Source organism: Carettochelys insculpta, chromosome 3, assembly GCF_033958435.1.
Source record: "Carettochelys insculpta isolate YL-2023 chromosome 3, ASM3395843v1, whole genome shotgun sequence".
Classification (NCBI taxonomy): Eukaryota; Metazoa; Chordata; order Testudines; family Carettochelyidae; genus Carettochelys; species Carettochelys insculpta.
Genome location: NC_134139.1, coordinates 209,962,772 through 209,981,052, shown reverse-complemented (window position 1 = coordinate 209,981,052; position 18,281 = coordinate 209,962,772). Strand labels below are relative to the sequence as shown.

The 18,281-nt window shown below is 56.8% G+C and overlaps 1 protein-coding gene across 4 annotated transcripts in view; it reads right to left on the bottom strand.

Annotated features, from left to right (window-relative positions):
• Positions 1-18,281, bottom strand: part of DNMT3A (DNA methyltransferase 3 alpha) — a 234,181-nt gene that overhangs the window by 124,522 nt on the left and 91,378 nt on the right. For all 4 annotated transcript variants that reach the window (XM_074991537.1, XM_074991538.1, XM_074991539.1 and 1 more), the window contains exon 4: positions 11,537-11,807. In XM_074991537.1, coding sequence (XP_074847638.1) covers positions 11,537-11,807 — 271 coding nt within the window. The remainder of the gene's footprint in view (positions 1-11,536; positions 11,808-18,281) is intronic.

The window sequence follows — 18,281 nt, the reverse complement described above, 5'->3', positions numbered from 1 at the left end:
TGGCTAGGCTGACAGGAACACTGCCCCCAACCCAGCCACATCTGCCCAAGAGTTAGGGATAATTCTGGTGCTGAGGAGGGGTGAATTTTTCAGCCCACTGAGCAGTGCAACCAATCACTCTGAATTTTCCATGCAGACCAGGCCCTAGAGATTCCACTGTACCTTACTGTGACATTACTGGATTTTTAAATTACATACGAAAGCCATTTCTATGATCACTGTACTACGTTTTAACCAAATCTCGGGCCAGGTGGGGTTTCTAATGAAAGCTGATGATTCACTGAATCTGTTTACGCTACTTGTATATCTGTACCAGCTTTATACTTAAAGTTATAGATATTGGCTCTGTACCTGTGTTAGAAATGTTTTAGCGCTAAGGATTCACAATGGAAGGTGTGATCTCCCTAGCCAGGTGACATGGGCTCAACAAAGGAAGAGACCCAGATGTGGAATCCACATTTTATGGAAATTGATCGAGACCCGTTATCTGGGATGCAGCCCATGGCAGAACGCCCCAACAAATAACCTGATCAGCTGATACTCCATTGCCTACGTGAAGAAAAAAGGGTTTTTCCCACCACAGGCAAGTCCATACAGATGTCCCTGGCAGTGGCCATTTTTGTCTTTCAGTCCTCAAGAACTAAGCCTGTGTGGACTAGGGGGCCTGTACCTCAGAGGATGGACTTTCAGAGACTCTCAAGAATAGCAGCTTTTACCATCAGCTGCAGCCTGTAGCAACAGCTGTAATTGATGTATTTAATTTAACCACCTTAACAAATTTTCTCTCTCACCCTGTTCTTTCTTTATCAATAAACCTTTAGATTCTAAAGGATTAGCCCAGCATGCTGGTTTGGGTAAGATCTAAGGATATATTGACCTGGGACTGTGGCTGGTCCCTTGGGGACCAGAGAAAATCCGTGTGGAGTTGGTGAAATTGGTTCTCATAACCTCTCACCTGACTACAAGGGTTGCTGATTTGGGAATTAGGAGCAGCTGGAGAATCTGTGGGTTTGTGTGTGTAGCTCCTGATTGGCCCAACGGGCAGCAGAGGTACTTTTGTGGCTGGCTTGGTATGCCTTATCAAGAAGGGTACCCTCGCCTGGGCTGTAAATAGTCCGGTTTAAGCAATTTGCCCAGGGTTGATTCTCTCAACATGGCCCAGAACCCCTCAAAATATTACACTTAACCAAAGACAGACTGATTCCAGGGCTGTGTGCCTCACAGGGAGAAAGGCTGAGCATGGGCGGGTCTCTGGAGCTGGTGCAGAGGCAACCCCACGATGAGAGCCAAGGCCAGGCCCTGCCAGTTCGAAAGACAACAAGGGGGGGAAGAGCCAGGGTGATTAACTGGGGCGCTGGTGGATTCTCCATGTCTTCAGACCAAGACTGGTGGCTCTTCTGGAAGCTGCTTTAGCCAAACCTGAATCCCTGGGCTTTGTACAGGGGTATCTGGCTGAAATCGTACCAGCCTGCGCCACACAGGAGGCAGGTGACATGGTGCCAGCAGCCCCTGCTGCTTTGACCTCTGTTTCTCTGTAGGGAGGACGGGGCGCTCATCTTTCCCTGGCGGGCTCTCCAGCCCCATGAGAAAAATGACCCTCAGAAGGAGCCTTCAACCATTGGGGCTGCAGGGGCTGAAGAGTCTAAGCTGGTTCCTCTCTGCTCTGCAGCTGCGCACCAGCCACCCTGTCTTCTTTGGGCCTCTGCCTGCCAGAGCACCAGCACCCTGATACCTCTTCCAGCCTCACCTGGCCTGGCTCCCGCTGGCAGAGCAAGCAGGCCAGAGCTGTGCTCCCATTGCACACCCCCACAACCCTTCTCTAGGCTGGGCCTGTGACAGACCTCCCCTCTCGCCCCACAGCGGGGCCCTGCAGCACAGAAATGTGGCCCCAACGCTGCAGCATCCCCAGCGATGGAGTCCCCTGCACAGCCCCTCCCCCAAGCCCCAGGACACCCTGCAGAGAAAACACCTGATCAACCAGTTCCACACCTCAGTGTACTCTGGCCACCTTCCAAGTCTCTGCAAGGACCGTGGGGGCAGCGTGTGGGGGGAGCCCCTCCCAAGGCCTGGCGAAGTCGTACTCTCCCAGCTGAGCTCCCTTTGAATGCCCGGAAGAGTCGCATCCCCCAGAGAGCCCTGTGCAAACACTGGTGCAGACGTGGCTGACATGGTACCAACACCCCACCTTTTTGCAGGCCCGGCCAAGCGCCTGTAGATGGCACGGCGATGGCAGGGCTGGGGCGTGGGGTTAAATGCAAGCGCCTTGCTGGCCTTGCCCTCAGGCTGGGACTGCCTCTCTGGATCAGTCATGGTGCTCCAGCAGTGCACCAGGGAGGTGCCATGGCTTGGGGAGGGGACTAGTACGCCAAAATGGTAAGGTTCAGCCTCAGGTTACGAGAGCCAAAAACATGGCACTCACCCGCAACTCCTGCAGCATTTCAACCCCAACCAGAGCATTGTTCTGCCTTTGCAGAGGGGCAGGCTGAGCCGAGGGAGCACAAGGCAGACGGGGGCCGAGGCTGCGACAGAACCCAGGGGCCGGCATCTGCCTACGACCCACGCAGGCCCGAAAGGGCACCAAGAAGGAAAGGAGGCCCAGAGGCTGTTCAGATGCCCAAGGAATGAGCCAACAACCAGCCCTGACTCAGGCCCACTCAGAGGGGGCCCTTTCTCCCTGCTGTACTGACGCACCTCAGCGTGCAGCAGCTTGCCAGGAACTGTTCACTCGGACCCCAGAGCCTGCAGCAGATCCCCAGCCTGCCTCAGGTATGATGAGACTCCCAAGAGGACAGCGCTGAGAAGGCAAACAAGCTGTGCCTGGGGCTCCCGCGTCTCAGCCTTTCCCCAGGAGCCGCTGAGCACCACTTCCCTACCCCCCGCCGCCCCCCCAGCACCCAACGCAGGCTCCTTTCCCTGGTAAGCATCAGCCCCAGCTCCTAGGCACCCTGCCGGCTCCCCTATCACAGCACGTCACTTCCGGCTCCTCGGAGAGCTACTGCATTCCCACAGCAGCAGTATAGGGCCTGGGTCTCTCAGTGCCCCAAAGCCACCAGAAGGGACTGGAGAGAAACTAGGGAGACGCGCCTCACCTCCACTGCCACATGCCAGGTAGGGGCCGAGCACAGGATGGTGGCTGTCCTCCAGAAGTCCCCTGTCTTGGGGAAGGCCCTGAACTGCACATGCAGAAACCCTGTGAGGCCAATGAACCAGGAAACACCCAGCCCCCAAGCAGGGAGGCAGCAGAGTCGGGCCACAAGAAGCAGGACTTCCCCAGCACCCAAAAGAGGGTCCTATGGGAGCATGAGGCAGCCTGGTTGGTGGTGACTGGACACCTAATAAAGTGATTGCCAAGGAAAATCGGGTGGGTTCGGAATCTAAAATAGGAAAAGCACAAGTTAAAAATTGCTTAGACTAATTAGCTCTTTTTAGGTCACCAGGGCCTGATGAAATGCACCCTAGACTGCTCAAGCAGCAGACTGAGGAGGCGTCTGAGCCATCGGCTATCATTTTTGAAAAGTCATGGACAAAAAGGGAGATTCCAGAAGACTGGAAAAGGGCAAATTGGAGATGCACATCTCCTAGAACTGGAAGGGACCTCGGGAGGTCATCTAGTCCAGTCCCCTGCCCTCTTGGCAGGACCAAGCACCATCCCTGACATCTATTTGCCCCAGCACCTAAACAGCCTCCACAAGGATTGAATGCACAACCCTGGGTTTAGCTGGCCAATGCTCATACCACTGAGCTATTAATGTAGTGCCCATCTATGAAAAGGGAAATAAGGACAACCCAGGAAACTACAGGCCAGTCAGCTTAACTGCTGTGCCAGAAAAGATGATGGAGCAAATCATTAAGGAATCCATTTGCAAACCCGCAGAGAGTAGTTATCAATGGTTCATGGTCATGCTGGGTGGGCCTAACAAGTGGGGTTATAAAGTGTGCAGTTGATACCAAGCTGGGAGGACTTGCAAGTACTTTGGAGTCATAATTCAAAATGATCGAGACAAACTGCAGAAATGGCTTTAAGGAAACAGAATGAAATTCACTGAGGACAAAAGCAAAATGCTCCACTTGGGAGGGAACAACCAGTTGTGCACACACAGAATGGGGAGGGACTCTCAAGGAAGGAGCACAGCAGGAAGAGATCTTGGGGGTCATAGCGGACTACAAGCTAAACATGAGTTAACAGTGTGACGCTGTTGCAAAAAAAGCAAACGTGAATCTGGGAGGCGGTGATGTTACTGGATTTTAAAATGAACACAAGAACCATTATTGGAACTACCATATTAAGTTTGCACCAATCTTGTGCCAAATGGGCCGAGGAGGTGTCTAATGAAAGCTGATGATTCACTGAAATCTGTTTCTGCTGCTTATATGTCTGTATCACTTTTGCATGTGACATTGCAAACATTGCAAACTAATACAGCAGGGGACAGACTGTCCAATAAATTCTTGGATTGCATTGCAGACAACTTTTTATTCCAAAAGGTTGAAAAAGCTACCGGGGGGAAGTTTTTCTAGATTTAATTTTAACAAATAGGGAGGAAATTATTGAGAATTTGAAAGTGGAAGGATGCTTGGGTGAAAGTGATCATGAAATCATAGCGTTCACAATTCTAAGGAAGGGTAGAAGGGAAAACAGTACAATAGACATAATGGATTTCAGGAAGGCAGATTTTGGTAAACTCAGACAGCTGGTAGGTAAAGTCCCATGGGAAGCTAAACTGAGGGGAAAAACGGCTGAGGAGAGTTGGCAGTTTTTCAAAGGGACAACATTAAGGGCCCAAAAGCAAGCTATCCCGCTGCGTAGGAAAGATAGAAAACATGGCAAAAGACTGCCTTGGCTTAACCAGGAGATCTTGCATGATCTCAAAATAAAAAAGGAATCGTATAAGAAATAGAAACTAGGACAAATTACAAAGGACAAATATAGGCAAACAACACGAGCATGCAGGAGCAAGATTAGAAAGGCTAAGGCACAAAATGAGCTCAAACTAGCTACAAGCATAAAGGGAAACGAGAAGGCTTTTTACAAATACATTGGTAACAAGAGGAAGACCAAGGAGAGGGTAGGGCCATTGGTCAGTGACGAGGGAGAAACAGTAACAGGGCATTTGGAAATGGCAGAGATGTTTAATGATTTCTTTGTTTCGGTCTTCACTGAGAAATCTGAAGGAATGCCTGACATAGAGAATGCTAGTGAAAAAGGGGTAGGTTTAGACGTTGAAATAAGAAAAGAACAAATTAAAATTTACTTAGAAAAATTAGATGTCTGCAAATCACCAGGGTCTGATGAAATGCATCCTAGAATCCTCCAGGAGCTGATAGAAGAGGTATCTGAGCCTTTAGCAATCATTTTTGGTAAATCGTGGGAGATGGGAGACATTCCAGAAGACTGGAAAAGGGCAAATATAGTACCCATTTATAAAAAGGGGAACAAGAATAACCCAGGAAACTACAGGCCAGTCAGCTTAACTTCTGTGCCAGGAAAGATAATGGAGCAGGTAATTAAAGAAATCATCTGCAAGCATTTGGAAGGTGGTAAGGTGATAGAGAACAGCCAGCATGGTTTTGTTAAAAACAGATCATGTCAAACCAATCTAATAGCTTTCTTTGATAGAATAACGAGCCTTGTGGATAAGGGAGAAGCGGTGGATGTGATATACCTAGACTTCAGTAAAGCATTTGACACGGTCTCACATAATATACTTATCAATAAACTACTCAAATACAACTTAGATGGGGCTACTGTAAGGTGGGTGAACAACTGGCTGGATAACCGTACCCAGAGAGTAGTTATTAATGGTTTTCAATCCTGCTGGAAAAGTGTAACTAGTGGGGTTCCGCAGGGGTCTGTTTTAGGACCGGTTCTGTTCAATATCTTCATTAACAATTTAGATATTGACATAGAAAGTACACTTATGAAGTTTGCAGATGATACCAAGCTGGGAGGGGTTGCAACTTCTTTGGAGGATAGGGTCATAATTCAAAAGGATCTGGATAAACTGGAGAAATGGGCTGAGGTAAACAGGATGAAGTTTAATAAGGACAAATGCAAAGTGCTCCACTTAGGAAAGAACAATCAGTGTCACACTTACAGAATGGGAAAGGACTGCCTAGGAATGAGTACAGCAGAAAGGGATCTAGGGGTTATAGTGGACCACAAGCTAAATATGAGTCAACAGCGTGATGCTGTTGCAAAAAAAGCAAACATGATTCTAGGATGCATTAACAGGTGTGTTGTGAACAAGACACGAGAAGTCATTCTCCTGCTCTACTCTGTGCTGGTTAGGCCTCAGCTGGAGTATTGTGTCCAGTTCTGGGCACCGCAGTTCAGGAAGGATGTAGAGAAATTGGAGAGGGTCCAGAGGAGAGCAACGAGAATGATCAAAGGTCTAGAGAACATGACCTATGAAGAAAGGCTGAAAGAATTGGGCTTGTTTAGTTTGGAAAAGAGAAGATTGAGGGGGTACATGATAGCAGTTTTCAGGTATCTAAAAGGGTGTTATAAGGCAGAGGGAGGGAATTTGTTCTTCCTCGCCTCTGAGGATAGAACAAGAGGCAATGGACTTAAATTGCAGCAGGGGAGGTTCAGGTTGGACATTAGGAAAAAGTTCCTAACTGTCAGGGTGATCAAACACTGGAACGAATTGCCAAGTGAGGTGGTAGAATCTCCATCACTGGAGATATTTAAGAAGAGGTTAGATAGATGGCTTTCAGGGGTGGTCTAGAAAGTGCTTGGTCCTGCCATAAGGGCAGGGGGCTGGACTCGATGGCCTCTTGAGGTCCCTTCCAGTCCTACTCTTCTATGATTCTATGATTGGCGCCGTACTTGCAGATGAAGTTAGTTCTGGGAGGACACAATAGGAGGTGGGGAAGCCTAATGTGAAGAATTCCCAGCCAGGAGAAGATGGACTTAACAGACGAAGGGCCTCATCAGACTCCAATCCACAGCTAAGGAATTTAGGTGAGACATGTTGTCTGGCTTGTTGCCAATGGCAGAACGCTCCTTTTTGGGTGGACAGGCGACCGATCATGTGCTTCTTCATTGTGTATGTGACTACAGGCAAGATTTTTCCTCCACACAGGCAAGACTATAAAAGGGAGCCCGGCAGTCACTATTTGGCCTCCATCTTGTATGCAGTTTGCAGCAACATCTCTGCTACGAATGGAGCCTGAACGGACTGGGGACCCATCCCACAAAGAACGTATTCCCAGAGACTTTTCAGATAGCAGCATATTCTGCCTGCTGCAGCCTGCACCGAGGATTTTATGATTGATGTATGTAATTTGATCACTTTAACAATCTTTACGCTCACCCAGTTCTTTCTTTCTTTTTATTAATAACCCTTTAGATTTTAGATTCTAAAGGATTGGCTCGGCGTGCTGTTCTGGATAAGATCTAAGTATATATGGACCTGGGAATGTGGCTGGTCCCTTTGGGGACTGGACAGACCTGTTTGGATTTGGTGAGATTGGTTTTCATAACCTCCCACCTGTGTAAGGAGGAGACTGATTTGGGACATGAGAGGAGCTAGAGAGACTGAGGGATTGGCTTGTGTAACCTCCCGCTGGCCAGAAAGGCAGCAGAGGTGCTCTTTGTGACTGGTTTGGTTTGCATGATATGAAGGAACACATCTGAGCTGGACGTGGCCTTGTTTTAAGCACATTACAAATGCATTAACAGGAGTATCGTGAGCAAGACACCAGAAGTAATTCTTTCGCTCTACTCAGCGCTGATTAGGCCTCAAGTGGAGTATTATGTCCAGTCCTGGACACATTTCAGGAAGCATGGGGACAAATTGGAGAAGATCCAGAGAAGAGCAACCAAAATGATCAAGTGGCTAAAAAGCATGATCTATGAAGAAAGAAAGAAAGAAAGAATAGTTTGTGTAGTCCAGCTGGGGCAGAGAAGACTGAGAAGGGACATGACCGCAGCTTTCACGTACCTAAAGGTTGTAATAAGATAGAGGGTGAAAAATTATTCTCCTCAACCTCTGGTGACAGGACAAGAATCAATGGGTTTAAATTACAGCAAGGGAGGGTTAGGCTGGACATTTCAAAAAAATTTCTGTTATGATGGTTACACCCCGAAATAAATTGCCTGGGGGGAGGTTGTGGAATCTCCATCATTGGAGATGTTTGAGAGCAGGCCAGACACACACCACATCATGGACGGTTCGAATAGGAGAGGCCGACCCCACAGAGAATGGACAGATGATGCAGTAGGTTGGTGCGGAGCTTGTCTGCAGAAACTAAGCCGCTCTGCACTGGACAGGGAAAGATGGAAGGAAACAGTGAGAGAGGCATCAGACACCAACGGGCGCTGAGCCCGCGGTTATAGATGATAATGATAGACACACACTAGTCAGGGATGGTCTAGATGGTGCCTGGTCCTGCTGTGTGTGCAGACAACTGGATTTGATGACCTCCCGAGGCCCCTTCCAGTTCTATGATTCTATGACATGGTCCACAGCCACTCAGATATCCAGCGCAGGCTAAGGCCCACACAGACAGATGACAGCTCCCAGCAGGGAATGCTGCATCTCAGCCAACCTTGACCCCACAAGAGACAGACCTGCACGCTGGGACCTGCCATCTTAGGGAGGCCACACCTCCATACTGAAGGTACCCTCTGCTTCATGCCAGTCCGCTGCAGCCCCCAGACTTCCTAGAGGCTGTGAGAGTGGCCCTGGGCTGAGCAGACCTTTGGGGTGTTTGGTCTGACTATCCCTGTCACTGCTGGTTTCTCGCCTGGCTAGGATCACAGGGACCCTACCTTCTCCTAGCATCTGTCCTTGCAAAAGCAAGCAAAAGACATTAGGTAGACATGCAAAAGGGCAGAGCATGGGTCAGCCCCAGCAAAGCCACCCCAGTGCCCACAGAGTAGGGTGAGCATGTCAGGAGAAGGGAGTGGTGTACAGGCGCCAAACTGAGCGAGTCGCCCTTTGCTGAGCTCTGAGTGGGGTTCTCCTGGAGCCACGAGCAAGCTCCAAGTTATCCATGATAAAACCCCCAAATTCTCCGACAGAAGCCAAACAACCCGGCATTCTGCCGCTATCCGAATGAAACACTAAACTTCCATTTTCCCACCCATGGTGCACACAGCTAGCGGCTGCACACAGGGTTTTGCTGACTGCGTTACAATTTTCAGCAAGTTTGAAGCTGACCAGCAGTGCCAGCCATCACTGTCAGAAAGGAAAAGCATCGCAACTGGCACTTCTTACACACCCCACATCCTGCCCTGTCTGCATTCCGTGCAGCAGAGCCCTCTTCCTACGAGGCGCCACTCACTGGATCTCCACATTAACCGAGCCAGGGGCTCGGGTGCTCGGTCCCAGCCCCACCCCATCTGAAGGTCAGGGATGGAAAGCTCTTAGCCAGTTCTCCAGGTGACCCAAGATTCTGACGAGCCCATCTGGCTCCGGCCCCATGAGAGCCAAGAATCGGGGCTCTGCTGTCCAGCGTCTGGTTTTGCACAGAAGTAGGGCTACGGAGTCTCGGCAGAGATGCAAATTCTGCACTTCTGCGCAGTGTGAGGAATTCTAGAATCCCTGGCCATGAGTGCCAGGAGCCGGGAGCCTCAGGCTCACCCACAGACTGCGTTAACAGCACCCTGGATGTGGCCAGAGAAGGCAACCATCTGCTAGCACTGGGGCAGCAGTCTGACACGGAGGTTCTAGTGCCCTTCACCCCCGGCCCCTCACTGAAGCTCCAGAGCCCCACCCCTGTTCAGCGGAAAGCAGCACCGAGCCTGCCACACGCCCATGGCACAAGCACCGCTGGGAGCAGAGCTGGGCAAAGGGAACCCCAACCGCAGGCCTGGCACCTCAGCACACCGTGCCCTGCACAGGCCAGAACTGCCAGGCAAGGGGAATGACAGGCTTCTGAGGCCCACATGCATGGGAACCACCCCCTCAGGGGTGTGGGGGCTTCGCCAACCCTGGCACGCCTAAATCTCGGCTGGCTGCTTGTCTAATGGCTCAGGTCTAGGCAAATCTTGTGGGCAGACCTAACTGGTGCAGTGCAGGGAGTCAGCCCAGCTGAGCACAGTGCTCCCCTCTGGCCTGGGGAGGTGGGAACTGCTACAAGCAGGATCCAGACTAGCGGGGCTGGTAATTAATGCACCATGAGCTGCCACAGCAGTTCCTGCTCCAGCTCTGCCGGGGAGCAGAACTAACCCAGATACTGATCAGCGACAACCCGCAGGAATGCAGCAGTCCCACAGGGCAGCCACTCCCATGCCGAGAGCCTGGCTGGGGGCAGCTCTGGCACTTGGCTAGCTCCCTGCCCTTCTGCCCATAAATCCACGTCAGACTGCCCCACGCAGTCGCAGATACTCACCGCCCCAGCCCACCCAGCCAGGGCCTCAGTGGAGTAGAGCCAGGCACTCTCCCAGCAGGGAGCTCAGCATGACCCATCTTGCAGCTGAGACATCCCAGTGGGCAGAGGGAAAGGGGCTTGCCACTGGGAGCTGGCTGCATCCCAGGGGGTTTGGGAGCTGGCGGGGGACCACACACCACAGAGAGCAGAGCACTGGCTGCTGCTGGGGGAGAAGGCAGGCACTCGGATGAGAGGGGCACGCCCTGACTCTCCTCTCACCCCAGCTGCCTCTGCAGACAAACTCGCCCCATGAGTGCTGAAGCCTTCTTGGCTCGTCGGGCAGGAAGCCTGTGCGTGCAACCGATGTGGGGGCTGGTTTGCACAGGGACTGGCCTCTCCTAGGGCCAGCCGTGCTCCGTGGGCCCTGGAGGGCAGCAGAGCTCTGAGGAACTGGCGAATACCCCCTGAAGATGTGGTGACTGAGCACAGCCAGACTCCGACACCTGGGCCTTTGCAGGGAGCTGCAAACCCGGCTAGGTGAGCACAGGAAAGACAAACTCTGCAGGCCTCTCTGCCCCAGAGGCAGACCCAGCCCCCGGCGGTCCAGCTCTGCCCATTCGACCACCTGACCCCCATGTCCTGATAGCTACAGCAAATGGACAAAGCCTCGAGAGAAGGCACACGCCCCCGCGCCCCCCGGGGCAGCTCAGCAGAACTGGGCCTGGCCCCAGCCGGGCTACCCTCCAGGAAAGGGGCCAGCACGCCAGCTCTGGGAGAACGCACCAAGACCTGCCGGCAGCTGCAATGCCCCGTTCTCTGCACAGTGCAGCCCCCAGGGACCCTCTGCCGCCTCGTCCGCTGCCAGAGCCCAGCAATGCACAGGGGCACCGAGGGGCAGCTGGAAGTTTTGCACCTGCTCCCCAATGCGGAATCTGTCGAGACGCCTCTGCCCCACCAAAGGTTCCAGCTCCCCACTTCCTGGGTCTGCGAGGCGGCTGGGAGCACAGAGCACTAATGCTGCTGCCCTCGGCACAGGCACGGCACGTGGCTGGGGGCAGCAGGACCATGGGCAGCCGGAGGTCACGTTACCCTTGCTCCTGGATCCTGCCAGCCCTGTAGTCGGGAGCCCTAAACGCTGAGGTCTTACTTTTCCCAGCTGTCTCCAAGAGTTTCCTCTTGCCTCTCTTCTTCTGGGGGGCAGAAGGGGCCAGCTCACCCTCATTGGCTGGCGGATCCGGGCTGTCCTTCGGGGAGCAGCGCCCATTCTCCAGGGTCTGGCCCATCTCACTGTCTGGGAGGCTGTCCGTCTCGTCCTCGCCATGCTGCCCGCCCTTCGGGGTCCCGTCGCTGTCCTCCGGGCCTTTCCACTGAGCACCATCTGTCTCCAGGTCTCCATTGGGCACCTGCTCGGCGGAGCCAGCCTCCTGGCAGGGGGGGTGGCACTTTGGGACTGAGGCAGTGTCTTTGGATGAGTCACTACTTTCCACCTGCGGGGCAGAAAAAGGGAGAGGCTGAGAAGCCAGTTCGATGGGTGCTTTGCCAGTGCCATCACCCAGCCTCCTCAACCCCTGGCTCCCCCGTCTGCCCCCAGCATGTCCTGTGATGCGCATCCCACATGCCCTCACCGGAGAGGACACCCCAAGAGCCCCCTTGCTCCAGCCTCTCACCCTGACCCCAGACTATGCCCTTGTCTGTCCTCACTGGGACATTCCATTTGTCCACCTGTTCCCCAGCTCCTCCTGCAAGGGGGGTACCCAGTTCACTGGCACTCTGGGAGGAGCTGAACCTTGGGCCTGCCATGGCCCCATGCCTCACAGGATGAATCCTGCCTTCCAGCCCTGTGTACTGCACTGGATCCACACCTGGCCCAGAAAGGGCCCCTCAGTGTCCTCTAGTGATGTAGAGCTCTGAGAGGTGCCAGGGAACCCAGTGCTGAAGGGGTTAAAGGGTCTGTGAGGGGCAGATGCCCAGCTCTCCCCCAGCAGTGACCTCCCTGTCCTGGGGACACGACCGCTCTCAGCTCGAAGACAGATGGTCAATGGGCTACTGCCTCCCTCTTCACACACCCGCCCTGCTCCCCCAGCGCCTGCAACAAATCCTTCCCCATCGACTGCAAGTTTCCCAGTGCACCAAGACAGAACTGAAAACCACCATGAACGGTTCAGTGAGGTCCCTAGCCAGCTCTTTGGAAACTCTTGAACGAAAGCGCTCCTGTTCCGCTGGTGAAACGGCTCACTTTGGTGGCTTTTGTTTAACAGCCTCCACGGAAACTACCGGAAAGGAACGTGTCATCGTCACCACGCTCCCGGCTCTCTTCCTACTCTAGCGGTAAATGGTACGACCCCAGCACAGGGAGCAGACAGTGGGCCGAGGTGCGTAGCTAGTGCCTCTGGGCGCTGAGCCCAAACTGTGTGCTGCAGGCCCAGTTCCCCTCCCCATGTGCCGCCGTGACCAATGAAAGGGTCAGGTCTGGGGAGAGCGAACAGCGCGCCCCCACCCAGGCTCACCAACACCCCCGCCCAGCCCATGCCTGGGACATCAGGCCCAGCAATATTCCCCCGCTGGACAGGCAGGTGTGAGCACCAGGTCTGTAAGTACCCCAGCACCTCCACGCTCCGCCACGACTGTGGGCAGCCCCGACACACACACCCAGCAGGGATGCCCGGCTGCACAAGCACCGCCCCCCACTTGGACCCTTTAGCTACTGTGCCTCAGCCTGCCTGCCTTCCTGCCCTGCTGCTCCTTACAAACCAGGGCCAGGCAGGACGCGCGGCCCCAGCCCCACCTGGCAGGAGAGCTGCTTCAGAGCCAGCGGAACAGGCAAAGGCCCTTAGGGGGTTCTCTAGGGCTCCAGCCAATCGCCTCGGAGACGGCTCCACCTCAGCCCATTTCCCTGCCTGGCCTCATGCCCCAGACCCAGCGTAACAGTAAAGCCCCCCCGCGTCACACCCCCTCCAAGAGCCCCACATTCCAGGCAACTGAGCTCATGTCGCAGGGAAGTTGTCAGCAGACACAGTGTCCAGAGCTGCCCTGAAATCCAAAGCCATGGGACCTCTGGGCTCCAGGCACGCGTTGCCACCTGAAGACACCAGCCCTGCCCCTTCTCCCCACCCGCTGCACACAGCTCCTCTCCTAGCAACGCTGCCAGAGTCTGCGCCGTAACGCAGCCAACTCCAGCTCCTCAGGGCTCACCGAGCCAGACGGCTACCGCTGCTGGTACTCTGCCCCCTGCCTCCACTGGCACCCCCAGAGATCTCAGCTGACCTCTTCTGAGGCCCCCCTCGCAGCCGGGCCACGGCTGGCTGCCTTTCACACAGCCAGCCAGGCTGGTTCCCTGCAATGTCTGGGCTGGCCCCAGTCTCAGCTCTGCCCTTCCGCAGCTCCTCTAGGGACGGCCTTGCTGCACTCCCCCTCCGATGGGAGACCCTCTCAGGGACACTTTCCTGCCCCCCCCCCCATTGTCTCCCTCCACTCTGGCTCTCGCTGAGTATGGCTGTGCCGCTGGCAGAAGGAAGCCTCCCCGCTAGGCTCAGATGACTTGGGCCTGCGAGGCTCACGCTGGTGCTCTACAAACAGGGCTACAGAGAGGGCATCAAGGCTCTGTGTACGCAGCTCTTTGAGAGCACACAGCAAGCCAGAGCCAGAGCCAGAGCCAGAGCCAGAGCCAGGCTGAGCAGCTCTCTGGGGGCCACGCAGCCATTCTCTGAGTGATCTCAGCCACAGCAGGGCTTTGGCTTTAACACCCATCTCTGCTGATGACTCACAAATTCACCGCCCTGTTCCCCTTCCCCCTCCCTCCCTCGAACGTCTTCCTGCCGGTGTCCAGCTGCCCTGAAATGTAGCACAGCCACACCAAAGCTCCAGGTCTCTTCCTACCCTCACCCCAGCCTGGCCAACGGCCCAGCTCACCTCACAGCTGCACAGGCTTCCCCTGCGAGCCAGGCACCTCGGGAGGGCCTGCATCTCCCCGCCTGCCCCCCAGCTGAGCCCCACGAGGCTGTCTCAGCCTGGCCCTGACCAGGTGTGTGCACGCAGCATGGGACAGGCCAGTGACCTCGGCTCCCAGACTCCCAGCCCCAGACGGGCTTCTCACAGCACTTGTCAGGAGCTCTGCAAACCCAAAGCAAAGGGAGGCCTGTGGTCGGGACATGGGCTCCTGCCAGGCGCTGGGCACCCACATTACTCAGAGCCCATCGCCAGCCTGTGCTGGTGCCTCCTCCCAGCTCTGTGTGTATGGGGGGGGGGCAGCAGGTGCGGGGGGGAAGTGGTTCTGGGCGGGGGCACCACAGACAGCAAGCACTGGGGTCTGGACCCCACCGCAGGCCAGCACTGGGCTGGGTGTATGGGGCCAGCCCCCAGGCAGGTACAGAACCAAGGCCAACCTCTCCCGTCGCTGAGCAGCCCAGGACAGACTGCAGGAGCTCTCAGCTGAGAGGAAGGGGACGGGCAGGGGGGGCAGCCTGCAAGGCCCAGCGGTGGTGTGAGAGCTCCCAGCCCAGGCCTGGACTGCCCCTCTGCCCCCCGCTCCCCAGGTGCAGTGGGAGAGCCTCCACTGGCTGTGAGGAGCAGTCCGGCCACGCTCCCTTGCGCAGCCCTGGTGGGCCGGGACTGCTGCCCTGCTCAGCAGCGGGGCTCAGGTGCCATTTGCCTGGGCCCAGCCGAGGCTGCGAGAGCCGTGGTGGACGGAGGGGAAGGGTGGGGAGTAAGAGCGAAAGGTCCCAGCCTGGCGCAGTGGTTTCCGTGGCAAGGGAGAGTGAAAGTGTAAGTGTGCTCTGCAAAGGCTCGCAGGGAAGCGTGCTCGGCAGCGCTGGCTACGGGGGCTGTGCTGCTGGCGAGGGGGCACTTCAGTTCTTCCCATAACAGCAGGGGCTCACCCAGCGGCCAGATCAGGGCCAGGCCGCGGGCCCCGCCCCCCCAGATTCTGAAGCGCCAGGCACACGCACAAACCAGCAACTAATCCAGCAGGGCGGCACTGGGGGGCCCATCTTCCCGGCTCCTTTGCTCTCTTCCCTAGGGCCACCCTGGGGGCCCCCGTCAGACCTGGCCCTAGAGATTCACTGCTTGGCCTCCAGGAACTATTACTGCAGATCACTTGAGCTGGGAACCGGCCAGACTCAGCAAGCTGCAGCTGGGACAAAAGGCAGGAGCCGTTCTGCTAACAGCACATGGCCACGTCTCCACATGCCGGTGCTCCTGTGCACCTGTGCGGCCATCCACGAGAGGGCCAAGAGCCTCCCAGCTCAGGAGCAGAGCACCCACAGCTGGGTTTTGTGTGTCTGCGGGTGGGGCACATCCACACAGGCCTGAGGGCACTGCGAAACCATCCTGAACATGGCTGGAGAAGATTAGAGGGCACATTGCCCCATGCCCCACTCTCTCCTACAGCTCTCCAGGCCAAGGTTTCCTCCCTTGGCCAAAGCCCCAGGGAATGCAGGTCACAGCATGGGTCCCTCTGGGTCCAGGGCCTACGTTCCCCCAGAGCAAAGAAACTATCGGCCACTGGGCGAAACGGGAATTTCCTGGGAGCCAGGTCTGGCCTGGAGAGTTCCCTCCTACAAGAAGGGGGAGACTTCGAGCCTCAGGCTGGATCAGAGCTCAGGTCTTCGGGCTGCAGCTGCTGCAGGTGGGGAGAGCAGAGTCTGGGTTCAGCTCAGCTGCTGGGGGGGCTCCCAGTCAGCCGACGAGCCAGAACATCCCTGCTCCATCACCCCACCGCTCCCTGCAGCACAACGCTGGAGCACTGAGGTCTGCCCACGTAATGCCACCCCTGTGCATCTGGGTTCCCCCTGGAGCTCCGCCAACAGCCCCCATGCCAAACTCACAGCACAGCACAGCTCCCAGGCCTTCCCCGTACCCGGCAGCCCACCGGGCAAACAGGGCGCCCCCTCTCAAGCAGCCCGTGCAGAGCGGCTGCAGTCACTCAGCCTCAGCCCCCAGGGCCCCACGCCGGCGGCGTGCCAGGCCTACCCCCATGCGCTCACCAGGCACATTACATGCTCCATTAGGAAGCATGAGGTATTGAACACTTAGCTCAGTTTCCTGTGCTCCAAACCCAGCCTCCGCACCTCCCCTCCCACAAGCCAGGCCTGAGACCCGGGGCCTACCTCGGCCTGCAGCCGAGGGGCAACACAAAACCAGGAGCCCCTGCAGGACCCGAGGGCCTGGCCTCTCCCTGGGGGCAGAGGTGGACCTGCCTGGGGCCCAGCCAGACATGGATGGAGCAGCAGAAAGGCGGCGGCTTGGGGAAGAGTCACTCAGCGCCAGGAACTTCACGTGGTGCCCAGCCCTCTCGGGCACCCACACCGCCAGGCCCTGGGAGACCTTGGCCATCCCACTCAGCACCTGCTGCACCCACCTGGCCTCGGCCCAGGCCCTGCGGCAAGCCTGGCTGTGCAGCGCGAGGCTTGCCCCCAAGACAAGGAGACGAGACTGGAGTGCCAGTCCCAGGCCCCAGACGTGACTTCCTCCTAGGCCAGCCCCTCAGCTCTGCAGGGCACAGGGGTGGGTCAGGAGGAACCCCTTCAGTCCAGCCAAAAGGGGCCCCAGGGAGCCTCCCCGGCCAAAGCTCACAGGCTGCTCGGCCCCTCATCTCTCTCCTGCCACACAGCCCTCCACACCAGGGCTGCTGGCCCCCCGCCCACTCGCTGCTCACTCCAAAGCGAAGCGAGAAAGGAAGCGCGATGCAGGGCCAGGCCTGGGCCCAGCTGGTGCACAACGGGGCTGGCGCTTGCATCGTGCCCAGTGGAAACTACACATCCCAAGATGCAGCGCACGCTGGCAGGCTGCCAGAGGGCACAATGGCACGGCCAGCCTGCTAGCACACGGCCGGGCTTTGCCTCTGCTCCACAGGCTGCGATAGCCAAGAGGAGCTGCAGGCAGCCTCAGGGCCCGGGGGGGCTGAACACAGGATTAGAAGGGGGGCGGGGGGCGCAGGCGGGGCTCTCAAGAGCCCTCCAAACCCGTCCCTCTCCCAGGCACTGCAGATCCCCCCCAACGAACTCAAGAATCCCCCACCCTGACGCTGCCAGGGTCCCTCGCCGTCCGCCAGGCACGAACCCCCCTGCACCAGGTCCCAAGCAGGGAAGGAAGGTGGAACCCCCACCCCCTCGGCCATGCGCTGACAGACACCCCGCATGCTGCCAGCACAGCCCAGGGCCCCAAGGGCTCTTACCATGGTGCAGGCCCCACCGCATCCCCTCCGGAGGCTGAACGGAGCCCCCCGCAGACAGCCGCCACTGGCCCGTGTCCCAGGAGCCTCCGCCCCGCACTCGTTTCTCTCTCTCAGCGCTGGAGCAGTGGCTTCCTGCTGAGCGCCGGCCCTGAGGCTGCCTCCCTCGCAGTCACTTCCTCCAGTCACAGGCCAGCCTCCTCGCCCCCAGAGCCCTGGGCACCCAGCTCAGCCACAGCCTGGCACGCGGGGGGGACGCGAAGGGGCGGGAGTCTGGCCGGGGAGGAAACTGGGGGAGAGGCAGCAACAGGCTGTAGGTGGGAAGGGGAAGGCCAAGGGCTGGAGTCACCACAAAGGGGCAGAGACCACGCAGTGGGGGTTGCTGGTGTCAGGAGAGTGGGAGGGGCTGCCCAGGCACAGAGGGAGAGGCAGAGACCTCGGGGTGCCCACAGCAAGGGGCGTGGGGTGCACTGGAGGGGGGTGGCTAACACCTGGCAGGTCTCACCCAGAGCCCCTGCAGCAGCATGGGAGTCTGTCCACACGGCAGACTGGGGCAGCCCTCGAGAAACCAAACGGGTCCCCCCCCAGCCATCAACAGCGGCGATCCGAGCCGCCGGGACCGGATGGATGGAGTCTACGAAACACCACCGCCCAGCAGGGCAGCTCTGCGCGGCAGGACACTGGCAAAGCAGCTGGGGTCTATCAGCCTGGACACCTGCCTCTCACCCACCCGAGGGACCCCGAGCGCCCGAGGAAGAGCGCCCCCCTGCAGCAACACTTGGCGTTTCTGTCC